The 13,933-nt window shown below is 51.1% G+C and overlaps 1 protein-coding gene across 5 annotated transcripts in view; it reads left to right on the plus strand.

The window, feature by feature from the left end:
* Positions 1 to 13,933, plus strand: part of ANKMY1 (ankyrin repeat and MYND domain containing 1) — a 45,230-nt gene that overhangs the window by 919 nt on the left and 30,378 nt on the right. For 4 of the 5 annotated variants that reach the window (XR_001363860.1, XM_005857704.2, XM_014546841.1 and 1 more), the window contains exons 2-6: positions 3,697 to 3,817; positions 5,990 to 6,179; positions 8,349 to 8,492; positions 11,574 to 12,046; positions 13,686 to 13,902. Coding sequence is in view for 4 of the 5 variants with exons in the window: in XM_005857704.2 (XP_005857766.1) it covers positions 3,714 to 3,817; positions 5,990 to 6,179; positions 8,349 to 8,492; positions 11,574 to 12,046; positions 13,686 to 13,902 (1,128 nt within the window). In the remaining variant the exon portion in view is untranslated. Of the gene's footprint in view, positions 1 to 3,015; positions 3,207 to 3,696; positions 3,818 to 5,989; positions 6,180 to 8,348; positions 8,493 to 11,573; positions 12,047 to 13,685; positions 13,903 to 13,933 lie in introns of those variants that run through there. The other variant, XM_005857703.2, reaches the window with a different exon arrangement.

Below are 13,933 nucleotides of genomic sequence, written 5' to 3' on the forward strand. Positions count from 1 at the left end.
AAAAAGATATATTTTTATTGATTTCAGAGAGGAAGAGAGAGATAGGAACATCAATGATGAGTGAATCACTGATCAGCTGCCTCCTGCATGGCCCCCACTGGGGATGGAGCCCACAACCTGGGCATGTGCCCTTGACCAGAATCGAACCCGGGACCCTTCAGTCTGCAGGCCAACGCTCTATCCACCGAGCCAAACTGGTTAGGGGTATTTCCCTTTTATTGTAAAACATAGTTTATATAAAGCTATTTACCATTAACTTTTCATTTTTTTCATAAACGGTATTTTTGTTATTTTTCTAAGTTATTAACTTTTGAGACATCCTTGTTAACTTCAAAAAGTTAGTATCATTTAATATCCACACAGTTGCCTCTTCAGTAAGATTCATTAAGAATACCTCTTCAAGCCCAGCTAGCGTGGCTCGGTGGTTGAGCGTCGACCTATGAACCAGGAAGTCATCACGGTTGGATTTCCAGTCAGAGCATGTGCCCAGGTTGCAGGCTTGATCCCCAGGTGTGGGGAGTGTAGGAAGTGGCCCATCACTGATTTTTCTCATCATTGCTGTTTCTCTTTCTCCCTCTCCCTTCTCTGAAATCAATAGAAATATATTTAAAAAAAGAAAAAAAATACCACCTCTTCAATAGATTTTTCTGATGACCGGTTCCTTTCAGGGAATGGTTTCAGTGAAAAATAACTGACTGCAGTCTTGCATATATTTATTTAGTTGCAATTTCAATTTTATTCTAATGATAGTAAAATTTTCTGATTCATCTCCATTGTTTGCCTAAGATTTGCAATCTATTGTACCAGAGATTATTCTCCAGTACCGACGCCCTCCCACCCCCTACCCATACCTAGTACTGGATAAATCTGACAGAATGAACCTATGTATAATCTCTGGGTGGTCTTGATTCTCTCGGTTCAGCTGCAGCCTCCAAGCACTGGTAACCATCAGATCTTTGTTACAACCTGGGCCAGCTCCTTTCTGAGCTAAAGACTCAGATACCACTTTGCAACCAGGTCTTCATTGGCTGCAGGTCCGGACGTCTCCCACAAAAGCCCTCCCAGAATCCATTTTCTTCTGCCCTAAGGACAGATGGGCTTTCTTGGGTTGGAGAGGCAATGAAATTCCCATTTTCCCAAGTCCATGGGAGCCAACCAAATAGATTTTCTGTCCCCCAGTTCCAGAAGTGGGTCCTGGTTACCTCTAGCCAATCAGTAAAGCTGTTATCCCATCATTGCTTCACCAAAGGGCTTGGGCTCTCGTGAACCGAGGAGGAGAGGAGCATGGAGATCTCCATTTTATCCTTAACACCACAAGGGGAAGGCAGCCTTGGGTGAATGCCACATTGGGAGAAACAAGATCCTTCATGACATTGTTGTGTCACTGAACCAAACCAAACCTGAGACCTTCCTCTTGGAGCTGTTCGGTTTCCTGAGCCAGCAAATCACCCTTTATTGTTGGAGGATGAGGTGGGTTTTCTGTTCCAAGACCTCCTACGTGATACGTCACACTCCTCCATCCCATTGAGCTAATGAATGGGTAACAAGTCTCTGTCTCCAGTCTATTCTCTTCACCTTGATGGCTGTGTTTAGTTTGGACCACCCTCTTCTGGACCTGACACCAGCTTCCTGGGGAGAGCCCTCTTTCCTGCTCCCTTCAACAGCAGTTTGGGAAGCCGAGCAGAGGCACAACGAGCTGTCTGTAAATGTGTTTATGTAAAGAGAAATTCAACTAAAACTTCAAAAGATCCTACAAACCTGGTAAATCCTATCACTTGTTGAGGGTTGAATGGTGGATCCTAAACCCCTGGTACCTGTTAATGACCTTATTTGGAAATAGGGTCTTTGCAGATGTAATGATGTCATACCGGATTAAACCAAATGACTAGTGTCCTTATAGGAGAGGAAGATTTGGAGACACAAACACTGATGAGAGAAAAACTTATGTTGGTTTAAGCCACCCAGTTTGTAATGCTTTGTTACAGCAGCTTTAGGAAACTAATATACTGCCCAATACAAAAGACTAGACCAGTGGTTCTCAACCTGTGGGTTGAGACCCCTTTTGGGGGTCGAACGACCCTTTCACAGGGGTCACCTAAGACCATCGGAAAACACATATGTAATTACATATTGTTTTTGTTTTTAATCACTATGCTTTAATTATGTTCAATTTGTAACAATGAAAATACATCCTGCATATCAGATATTTACGATTCATAACAGTAGCAAAATTACAGTTATGAAGTAGCAACGAAAATAATTTATGGTTGGGGGTCACCACAACATGAGGAACTGGATTATAGGGTCGCGGCATTAGGAAGGTTGAGAATCACTGGACTAGACAGTAGTTTAAAACTACTATTTGTACACACACACACCTATTTGTGAAAAATCTGACAGTTTGGTGAGATTGGCCAAACAATTCTAAATCCTAAAATGTGGCCCAAAAAGAGGTGTTCTGGAGACTTCTAACTAGTCAGTCCCAACAGCTAATCCTTCTCTCCCAGTGAGCCCAGGCCTTTACCTCATCTAGTTTCCCCAGGAGACCTTAAGCTCCCCCTCTGTGCCCCCCACAAACATTTACTGAGGAAGGAAGCCCGCTTCAGAGCCAGGCAGAGCTCCATCCGATCCGGCGATGGTAGACAAGTTAATTGTGCAGCCGTTTCCTCGGGGCCCTCTTCGCGGGGCGTTGGGAGCATTTCGCTCCCTCTCCCCGGGTATGCCCTAGGCCAGAGGCTGACCCAGCATCCTCTGTTGGACTTAGGGGTCAGTGAAGGGTGGAGACCGACTGCGGGCTCCCTGCGGGGGACTCAGAAGGCCAGGAGCACTGGCGGAGGTGCGGGGGCACGAGGGGAGGGTGTGTGCCCACCGGGCGGGGTTAGAGGGCAGGTACACCCGGCCAGGGATTCCTGTGAAGTCACAGAGGGTCACACCTTGCACCCACCCTGAACGCCCGGGGGCGTGTCCGGGAGAGGCGGGCGCGGGATTGGCCAGGCCAAAGAGCTGTAGCGGGCACGTGGGCGGGGAGTGAGGTCGTCTCCAGGGAAACCCGACGCTGTCGGACTCCAGCACTGTGCCCAGTGGAGGCTGGCCAGCGGGTCTGCGCTGCTGGCTGACCTGTTGTGGTCGCTGTGAGCTCACCGAGCCTGGTGCGACCCCGTGGCAGGGGCGCGGTCCGGATCCCAGCGGGGCAGCAGCGAGTCGCGGTGAGCCGTGTGTGTGTGTGTGTGTGTGTGTGTGTGCGTGTGCGTGTGTGTGCCTGCGCGTGGTCCCACGCTCCTGAGGAGGAGCAGAGAGGAAATTTGAGACCCGACTTGCGTGTTAGGCTGTGAGTTAGGAGTTGGGTGGGGGCCATGCACCTGCGCCCGGTCTGGCCGCCCTCGCAGCTGGCTCCTGAGGACCCCGGGGGAATGGAGGGCACTCAGCTGGCGCCGGACTGACCTCGACACTTGTGGCCGTTGGAGGGTGGCCCCACCGGCCCTTCCTGTGGTTTTCACCCCACGGAAGGGACAGGAGACCCTCGGAGCTCTGGCGAGGATTTCCTGGAGGTTCTAACAGGATGGGTGGCGCGGTGGCCTTGGACCAGGTCCGGTTTGGGGAAGGGGCGGTTCCTCTGAGGCCAGTGGGTGGTGGGCGGTCAGTGGGCACTTACCAGGAGCCCTGAGAGCTACTGTGGGTCTCCGGCTTTGCTTCCAGGTTCATAGACGAGAGACATGGAAGGTGGTTATTCCTCAGACCAGCTGGAGAGGAGAGGCAGCGAGCCTACTCTCAATGAGGATTCAGGGACCTTGGAGAGCTCCATCCTCTTCACCAAAAGGTAGGGAGGTCTGCAGCCCACGCTGAGGACCAGACTTAGCTGGGATCCAGCTTTGGGGCAGGTGTTAAGAAATCGCTAAAAGTTATATTATCCCTCAAAAATCTAGTCTCTGGAGAAATAGCAAAACCCCAATGTTGTATCAACAGCCACTGAGGAAAACTACCATAATGGGCGACTGGGTCCCAGAGCCCGATCTTTGCACCTTCCGTCTAGCCTGCCCACGCTGGGCTTGCCTGTCACCTCACAGCCTTAGGGCATTTGCTTTACACCATGGGGGTCCCAGTCCCAGGTTGGCATAGCGTCTTCACAGGGTGTTGATGTGAGAGCTGACACTTGGTAGGCCAGGTGCTTCTCTCAGAGCGAGGAGAAATCCACCCTCTGACCCCACTGTGTTTGTCCCTTTTATGGACTGAATTGTGTCCCCCACCCCTGAAATTCCTATGTCAAAGCCCTAACCACAATGTGATAATATTAGGAAAGGGGACTTTTGGGAGATACGTGTGGTAATTAGGATTAGGTGAGATCCTGAGGGTGGGGCCCCATGATGGCATTACTGTCCTCACAAGAAGAAGAGACTAACAGCTCCCACTCTCCAGCATTGAAGGCACAGAGAACCGAGTCTTCAGGCACCCTGACCTTGAATCTCCAGCTTCCAGAACTGGGAGTAATAAATGCCTGCTGTGTAAGCTGCCCATCTGTGAGTTTGTCACAGCCTCTGAGCAGACTGACATGAGGAAGTAAGGAACTATCTGGTGACAGAGCCAAGTGGTCAAACTCGTGTCCACCTTGCCAGCTGATCATTTCCAGTGACCCTGAAGTGGGCCCTACAGCTGATTGGCTGCAGTATGATTTTCTTATTTAACCTCAAAATCATTTTTATTTATTATTTTAGGGAAATTTTTGAAAATTTGTATTTTTCTTATTTTTACTGTCAGTTATCTTTCCTCCTCATTAATTTTTTTAATTAACAAGTAGTATCTGTGCCATGTAGAAAATGAGAAAATACTGGTATGCTAATTTGCCAGACCTCTAACAAAGAACCACAGGCAGGTGGCTTAAACAACAATTTATTGTTCTCAGGTGTGAAATCCAAGAGGCGTGGGCAGGGTGGTTCTCTTTTAGGGTGTGGGAAGAGTCTGTGGCAGGCCTCACCGAGGCATGCAGATGGCTGTGTTTTCTCTGACTACACGTCACCTCTCTGCAATCCTCTGTGTCCCAACTTCTTCCTTTTATAAGGATAATGGTCACATTGGATTAGGGTCCAAATAAAGTCACATTGTGAAGTTCTGAAGGGGTAGGACTCCAACACATTTTAGGGCGTGGGGGCGCAATTCAACCCATAAACACAGGTAAGCAAAAGAACAACAGCAAAGCATACCTGAGCCCCAGACTTCATCATTGTTGCATGTTGGTGTCTATCCTCCTTGGCTTCTTCCTACAGGCGTATAACAACATGGAATAGAAATCCTGTATTTGTAGCAGCCCAGTCCCTCCTTGTTGGGCAGGCTTTAGGCCTCTGTGGCTCATGGCTGGCATTTGAGGGCCATCTGGTGGACGGGGCTCAGAGTCTGAGTGTTCCTACACTGTGTGCAGCCTGACAACAGCATGGGTCTAGACAGATACCCGGATGTAGCATCCCCAAGACAGGCCTTTAGAGGGGGGAGGGAGGCAGAGAGGGTGTGTGTGTGTGCTGGATGAGGCTGGGTCCACCTTTGAATCAGGATTGTACTTTTAGATAGCAAGAATAGGAAAGAGGCAAACCCACCCTGGCACACATTCTCTGCCTCTGCTAAGCGTCCACCCACCCCTGCACCTGCCCTTCCTCTGAGGGGTCCATTGCTGCCTCTCGAGTTGCTCTTGGATCATCCCTTGACCCGAAGCTCCCTCTCCTTGCTTAGCCTGTTCCATTGGTCCACGAGTGTCTGCCCAGCTCTGGGTGGATGCTGCACGCCATTACCCTTGTTAGACAGCCTTACAGTACTTTGCACTTCCTGGGCAATCACTGTACCCTCTCTGCCTCAGTTTCCCTTTCTGGAGAATGAGGATACCACAGCCTTTGCCTTGGGGTTGTTGGGAGGTGCGGTGTGGTAGAGTGCGGTTCTCGGCACACAGTCACTCTGAAGACCTCTGGCCAGTTCGGTTCTTCCCTCTTGCTGCCCTTCATGCCGCCAGGAACATTCCAGAGGCCCCGGAGGAGGAGGAGGAGGAGCCCCAGGCCCCCCTTAGGGAGCAGGACCTGAAGGAGACCTACATCCAGCTGGTCCAAGGTGTGCAGGAGTGGCAGGATGGCTGCGTCTACCGAGGGCATTTCGGGCTGGACATGAAGCTGGGGTATGGAGAATTCTCGTGGCCTACGGGTGAGGTAACTGGCTTCCAATGCTTCCTTCCCTCCTGGCCCAGGGCTCAGCCACCAGGGCCCGTCTCTCTTCTTCTGAGAGGGGTGTGATATGAACTCATGGTCCAGCAACAGAAGGGATGCCAGGCTAACATTTTTCCTATCCAAGAGATGCCTGGAATGTGCCCCAAGCTTGGAGGAGCCTCCAGACCTCCTGTGACCAGGACAGTGGCAGGCAGGCAGGGACCTGAGCCCATGCTGAGTTTCTGCCCTTGAGCGGGGGTCACCAGGACATTCATGACTCGAGCACTGACTCCTGTTCAAAGTTGTTTCTTAGTTCTTTTTCTTAAAAAAAAAAAAATATTTTTTTTATTTTGTTTTAATGCTTAAAGTATTACAAAGAGTATTACATATGTCTCCCCCTTTTTTTGTTTCTTAGTTCTTAGCTGATTTCTCTTTTAACTGACATTGTGGTGTGCAGGGGTCAGATTGCCCTCTCACGGTGGTGGGAGGTTTGGGTACATCAACCTGTCCACCCAATGCCAGGTTCTCCCTGTGGAGGGAGAGCACAGCAGGGGCCTGGCAGGGACCTCTGGGTCCACCAAGCAGATGCTCATACAGCCACGGAGGCTTGTGAGCCAGAGGCCAGGAGGCAGAGGGTGCGCCACTCTCCAGCAGTTGCCTTGAACACGTTAACTGTATTGAAAGAACAGGACCGAGCACGTCCGCTCTGCTGGTCAGATGAGGCCCTCGGTCTGTGCAGGGGCCCGAGGAGGGGTGGATGGAAGCATGGGGACATTGCCCAGTGCTGGGCGTGGTCAGAACCCTCTCATGCTGATAGTTAAATGCCCCACAGTCCTACACAAACAGTGTGCAGCGTAGGTTTTTACTCTTCAGTTGAATGGACTCTGATACTCCCCACGTCATCGTACACATGGAATGATAGTGGAAGGCAGGCGGTCCCCAGCCGAGGGCCTCTCTGCTCATCAGTGTCTGGCCCTGCCAGACTCAGGAGGAGTAACCAGCAGACCCCAAATTAGACCTGGTTGAACCAAAAAGGGCCTGTTGGCTCTTGTAACTGGAAGCCCATCACAGGGGTCCCGTAGTCCTCTGTGTGGCTGGGACCAGGGTTCTAATGACCCACCAGGCCCTTTCTCTCCCTTTTTATAGGGTGGAGGGGGGCAAGACTTATCTTCCACCATCTGGCAAGCCCACAGGGGTGGCATCATGAACTCCTGGAAGAGAAGAAAAACCCCAGCAGGACCCTGGTCTGGCTTGGGGATGGGTCCTGTGGTCAAACCCAAATCAAGGCTAGGACTGGAGTCCTCTGGCTGGCCAGGCATGGTCACATGTGTGGGGGATGAAGGTAGGGTCAGTCCATTGACAAATGAATGGGGAGACATCTCAGTTGCTAGAGGAAAGAAAAGGGACAGGAAGCAGGCAATAGTGCATCCCCTTTGTGCAGAGCACGGACAGTCGACTGAGTGCTGTCCAGCCCGCCTCTGGTGCAGAAGGCAACCGTCTGACACACATGACAGTCGGGTCTGGCAGTTGGACCTCACATTCTCTGTTCCTTCCGGGGTCCCATTGGAGGGCCGGCTCTGATAGCCCCACCCCTAACACAGACAGAGGCCCCCATCCATGGAGGAGTTTTAAATCCAAGCCACATCCATGTTCTTAGTCAAAGCCCACACCCCTCCCCCTAGGGCCACATGGGTGACCCGGAGGCTGGCAGCCCCCCACTCCCTGGGCCAGCCTGCTGTCTGTGAAGCTGAGTGGAGGCCAGACAAGATGAGAGCTGAGCCTAGGCAAGAGCTCCTGAGGGGAGACAGGTTCTGCCTAAACCCAGGGTGGGCACTGACCCCATCATGGCCTCCCCCTTCCTGACTCAGGATGTCTGGGCCTTTCGGACACCTCCCCCACTCCCTCACCTGAGCCAGGCAGGAGGGAGCGTGGCCACTGGGGGGACTAACCGCCTGGCACCCCCTGTGCCTGATTTGGGTGACTAAGCTCTGTCACGTTGGCCACCGAACTTGAAGAGGACCCTGTGGCCAGGCACCCCTTGAGTTTGTAACCCCATTGGTCCCCATTCATGCTGGCCAGACATGGTGGCTCAGCCGGGAGGGGTCCTGTAGGGGTCTGGGTGGTGAGGGGCAGCTTCTCAGACATGCCTGTCACAGAGCTTTTTGTCCACAGTCCTACCATGGGCAGTTTTACCGGGACCACCGCCATGGCTTCGGCACCTACATGTGGCCAGATGGCTCCAGTTTCACTGGCATGTTTTACCTCAGCTTCCGAGAAGGCTACGGCACTATGTACATGAAGACAAGGCTCTTCCAGGTGAGGGGCGGGGCCGCTGCATGTGCAGGTGGGAACAGGGCCACTGTAAATCCATTTCTTTACACCCTTCAGGTGGCCAATGATGGTTAATTTTTTTAGTATCTTCATAAACTCATGGATTTTAACATAGTTGATATATTTCAATCCCTTGCTGTTATTATGCTATTTGATACCCAGATTGTCCCACCTTTGGTCAGGGAGAGCCTCTATGGTTTAGCTCTTGCGATTTTGACACAGTTCCTGCAGGTTTGGGTCATTTTCTCGATTTTCAGTAGTAGATCTAGAAGTACATTTCTTTTCTTTTTTTTTCTTTTCTTTGTTAATCTTCACCCAAGGCTGTTTTTCCCCCACTGATTTTTAGAGTGGAAGGGAGTGGGAAAGACAGAGAGAGAGATGACTTGAGAGAGACACCTTGATTGGTTGCCTCCTACACATGCCCCAACTGGAGCTGGAGATTGAGCCTGCAACCAAGGTATGTGCCCTTGACCAGAATCGAACCTGCAGCCCTTCAGTCCCAGGGCTGGTGCTCTAACCACTTAGAAAACTGGCTAGGGCAAAAATATATTCCTTGATGAGAAAAGACATCCCCCATTTCTCTTAATATTTCCAGCTGCAGTGTAGGAGGGTGGGGCTTTCACTCACAGCTCTGCTGCTATGTCTGCCTACATTTCTCGTAGTCCTAACAATCTCAGTTTCTAACTATTAACAAAATTTCTCATTTGCTTTGTCTCATAAAATATCTGTAATTGTTTCAGGATAACAACATAGCATCACTACCACCATCATGGTTTCTGAAGACAGTTCAAGATTCCTTGGCCTTCCTTTTGTCCCCTGGCCTGTCCCACCAGGGTCAAATCCCATGGAAGGATTCCTTTCTGGGGCCAATCCACCACTGGATATAGAGCCACATTCACGTGTGCTATTTTGATTTCATGGCTTAAGAGTCTATTGTTAAATCTTGCTTTAATTTAGTTTTATAATTATGTACAAGACTGCTATTTTCCTAGTCAAATCTAGCAAACGGGTCCACCCAGAGGAGTACGCTTTTCTCTAACATCCTGAACTCTAACATTCTGAACCCTCCCTTGTCATTGCTGATGTTTTATCTTTGCACCTACAAAATTTCAGCAAATATGCATACATATTCCTGCCCCCTCTCCTCAGGGCAGCACATAATCCCTCATTTCTTGCAATCTTGAGGGATGGATAGCAGCATGAACATGGCCTCCAGACAGTGCTGAGGTCATGGCCTGCTCACGGATCCTGCCTTGTTTGCTGGTGACCTTTAGAATGATTTCCTAGAAGATTCTTTGCTCAGAAATAAACACTGCGGCCCTGGCTGGTAGCTCAGTGGTTAGAATGTCAACCTGAGGGTGTAGGGTTCAACTCCCAGTCAAGGGCACATACCTCAGTTGCAGGTTCGCTCCCTGCCCCCAGTCAGGGCGTGTACAGGACGCAACCAATTGATGTGTCACATCAATGTTTTTCTCTCTTTCCCTCCCTCCCGCCTTCCCTTCTCTGCAAAAGCAATGGAAAAAATATCCTTAGGTGAGCATTAACAAAAAATAAGAATTAAAAAAAGTAAACAATGTGGACACTGAGAAAGCAGATGGTAAGTAGGGCTAAGTAGGGCTCCTGGTGGCTAACTGGGCTCAAATTTAAAAATACACACAACAAAGCAGAGCCAAGCAGCCATTTCTACACAGAAGCTTCTCATGCAAACTGCACTTCAGGGAGAAGCCTCTACACTGAATGCCTGCCTGCACTGTTTCTGCCATCTGAGCCAGCCCTTATAGAGGAGTCCTGGAATCCTATTTCAACCAGTAGGACTGAGGCTTTCCCCATTCAAGTGGAGCAGCGCAGCTAGATCCCCATCAACATCTTCACTGACCAATCAGAGCAACTCCATTCTGTCCAATCAGGAAAGTGCCTTTTGAACCAATGGAGCAGTGCAGCTACCCCATCAACATCTTCACTGACCAATCAGAGCAGCTCCATTCTGTCCAATCAGGAAAGTGCCTTTTGAACCAATCAAAGTGCAAGCAATTGGAGTCCTTATTTGCAAGAGGACAGACCAATCAGGGGCCAAGGGCGGGGACTTCTGTCTATAAAAGCCAAGTCCCCTCTACCTCTGGGAAGCACTTCCCCTTTCCACCAAAGAATGAGTTTTCCTGGCCTGCTTGGAACAGAGCAGATCACAGCCTGAATAAAGTGTCCTTCTTCTTTGCACCCCAAATTTGGGATTCCTGTTGTCCTTGAATGGGCACCAGTGACCATTGGCTGACAACACATACCCAAAACAGAAAATTTAAAACCTGCAAGAAGTAGCATCTGTGGACACACCTTCCTTATTTAACCATCGGGTGATTGGCAGAGTCTGCATTTGTGATTATAGCTCTGATGACAAGATACTTCCTCATAAAAATTCCTCTGCCCTCCCACAACCTCCAGACATCCATCAGCGCCATCGCAGGAAAGACCAGGTCCCTGAGAACTGAGTGTTCCTCTGCGTGCCCCGCAGGGAACTGTGCGGCCAGGCTCCCTTGTCCTGGGGGCTGTATTGTCACTCATAGTTTCTCATCTGTTCTTCCTGGCTGTTCCGACTCCATACCTGGTGGAAGCATCCAGAAAGGCCCAGGAATTGCTGCATTCTGCCAGATTTATGGGCAGCAAGGATCAGCTCCTCCTCCTCCTTATTCACACCTGCTGGGGTCTGTCTGACCCGGAGCCTGGCGCCTCACCCACACGCTGCTGGAGCACCTGGGCTGGGCCCCCAGTGTTAGAGCTGCAGGGGGTTCCCTGAAATGGGCCCCTCCTGACATCCCACACACACTTCCACCTTGAGACCCCTCATGTCCCCACTTTCTGAGGAAGGACCCGTCTGCCCCTGACCACATATCCTCCACCGAGGTGTCTGTGTTGACACATTTGCTGTAGGTCCCTGTACCTGGGACATGGGAAGCCTCAATGGAGATTTGTTGAGGAAATGAAGACATTTCTTCTTTTGATTTTAAGAAACGGGTGGCAGAGTCTACAGCCCTGCTGAGTCCTCCCTCTGCCCTGGCGGGACTTGTTTTTCAGGGGCTGTACAAAGCAGACGAGCGGTTTGGGCCGGGCATCGAGACCTACCCCGACGGCAGCCAGGAAGTGGGGCTGTGGTTCCGGGAGCACCTGATCAAGCTGTGCACGGAAATACCCTGCAGCGTCTCCATCAGCAGTTACCCCGAGTTCGAGGGCTTCCTCACGCACTCCCCCGCCAGAATCAGCCTCTCTGAGGAGGAGACCATGCACTGGGACCTGCAGGAGGAGCGGGACCCGTTTTTCTACGACTATAAGCAGTTCCTGCTGAACGACGACCTGACTCTGCCCCCGGATGTGTACCTCTACTCCACCGACAACACCCACATGCCCATTACCCGCTCTTTCCGAAGAGACTTGGACTCCCGGATCTTCCTGCATGATATTCCTCCGTTTGTTGAGGACGGAGAACCGTGGTTCATCAAAAATGAGACCCCTTTGATGGTCAAAATCCAAAAACACGCTTACAAGTTCAGGTAATCAGGGCTGCCATTCGGCGATGTCTGGGGGTCCGCTCCTGCTGCCCTGATGGCCCTGGTGCCTGGGGTATTTGTCAGGTTGACGTAAATAGGCTTTTTTTTTTTAACGGACTGCACAGCCCAATGATGAGTGGGAGGGACGGCCAGGGCCTGGGCTTGTGGGCTGGGACATGCCTGGGAGGGCTGTGGGGGTGGGGGATCTGCTGGCCTACTCCGGGGGAGTCTGCTTAGTGAGAGTGGAGCCAGGGCATGGAAGAGGGTAAACTCCTGATCCCATGGGGCTGAGTCACATCCTGGTGCTGGGACCTTGTGCATGTTCCCTCTGTATAGGTCAGAGCTAGTGCCCCACATCTGCGGACCTGCACAGGGTCCGGCCTGTGATTAGATGGTCAAGTCTCTGCACAAGGTCCACACAAAGAGAAGGGACTGTTATTACCATGATGTCTTAATATGGATCTGGCCAGAGAGCCAAGGATGGGGGAGCAGGGCAAGAGTGGGCTGGGGGCTGGCCAGGCCTCTGGCTTCTCCAAAGATAGCCAGAAAAAGACAGAGCTGCTCCGCTGGTCTCCAAAGGCTTCCCCACCTCACAGCCTTGCCATAGTTAGCAGCACCAAAGGGAAACTGATTTCTTAAGTAAAATTTTCAATATTCTAATCCCTTTCTTAAATATTGTCTTCAGATATCACTAAACTATTTTAGAATGCATGTTTGTGAGCACAAGCGGCTACTTACGCATCCATTCATGCACCCATCCATCCATCCATCCATCCATCCATCTAACCATCCAGCCACTCATCCATCCATCCATATTCATCCATCCATCCACCCACTCATCTACCCACTCATCCATCCATCCATCAATCCATCCATATTCATCCATCCATTCATGTATCCATCCATCCATCCATCCATCCATCCATCCATCCATCCATCCATCCATCCATCCATCCATCCATCCATCCATCCATCCATCCATCCATCCATCCATCCATCCATCCATCCATCCGTCCATCCATCTAACCATCCATCCATTCATCCATCCATCCACCCACTCATCCATCCATCCATCCATCCATATTCATCCATCCATCCATGCACCCATCCATTCATTTATATCCATCAACACATCCACCCATCCATTTGCTTCTTCACCTATTGATGCATCGATTCATCCATCATGCAAATATCAGCTGAGCCCGTAGTCAGTCTTTGAAGACTATTGGGTACAGAAGCTACCATAAAACCACAGGTTCTTGACTGTGAAGGAGGTTATGTGCACACAGGCTTCGGTGTGTGTGGTAAATGGATCATGGGACTTGCATGTTCTCTACTCAAATAGGAACGCAAAAGGGCAGAGGTGGGATGTGGTTGCTTGGTGCTGAGTGCCAGACCTGTGTGTGTGTGCTCCTTGCAGCCACTGCCACCCAGGGCAGATGCTTAGCCTGAGCATCTTCACCTGCAGGCAGTGTGTCCCGCCACTGTGCCACATCCACGCTGACTGTGGCTGACGGGGAGGGGAAGAAGGAGGGCTGGGCAGTTCCGGGCCCTGGAAGGAGGAGAGGCAGTGTGGGAAGGAGGGCTCAGGACGGCCCCTTCGGTGGCAGCATTGGGTCCACTGAAACTCCTGTGTTGCCAGGAACAAGAAGGAGCACTCCAGCTGGAACATGGGTGCCATCCTGGAGGGGGATCGGAGTGGCTTTGCATGCCGTGGCCCCAAGGAGCGGCTTGCCAAGGAGATGATCTTGAAGGCCGAGGAAGGGAACTACGACTGGATTTATGGGATCCTGAGGGACAACCTTGCCAGTCCTGACGTGGCCGACGCACGGGGCTACACGGTGCTCGCTGCAGCCGCAGTGAGCATCCCTCCCTCCCATGCTGTGTCTG

Source organism: Myotis brandtii, unplaced genomic scaffold (genome assembly GCF_000412655.1).
Source record: "Myotis brandtii unplaced genomic scaffold, ASM41265v1 scaffold112, whole genome shotgun sequence".
In the NCBI taxonomy this organism is placed as follows: Eukaryota; Metazoa; Chordata; class Mammalia; order Chiroptera; family Vespertilionidae; genus Myotis; species Myotis brandtii.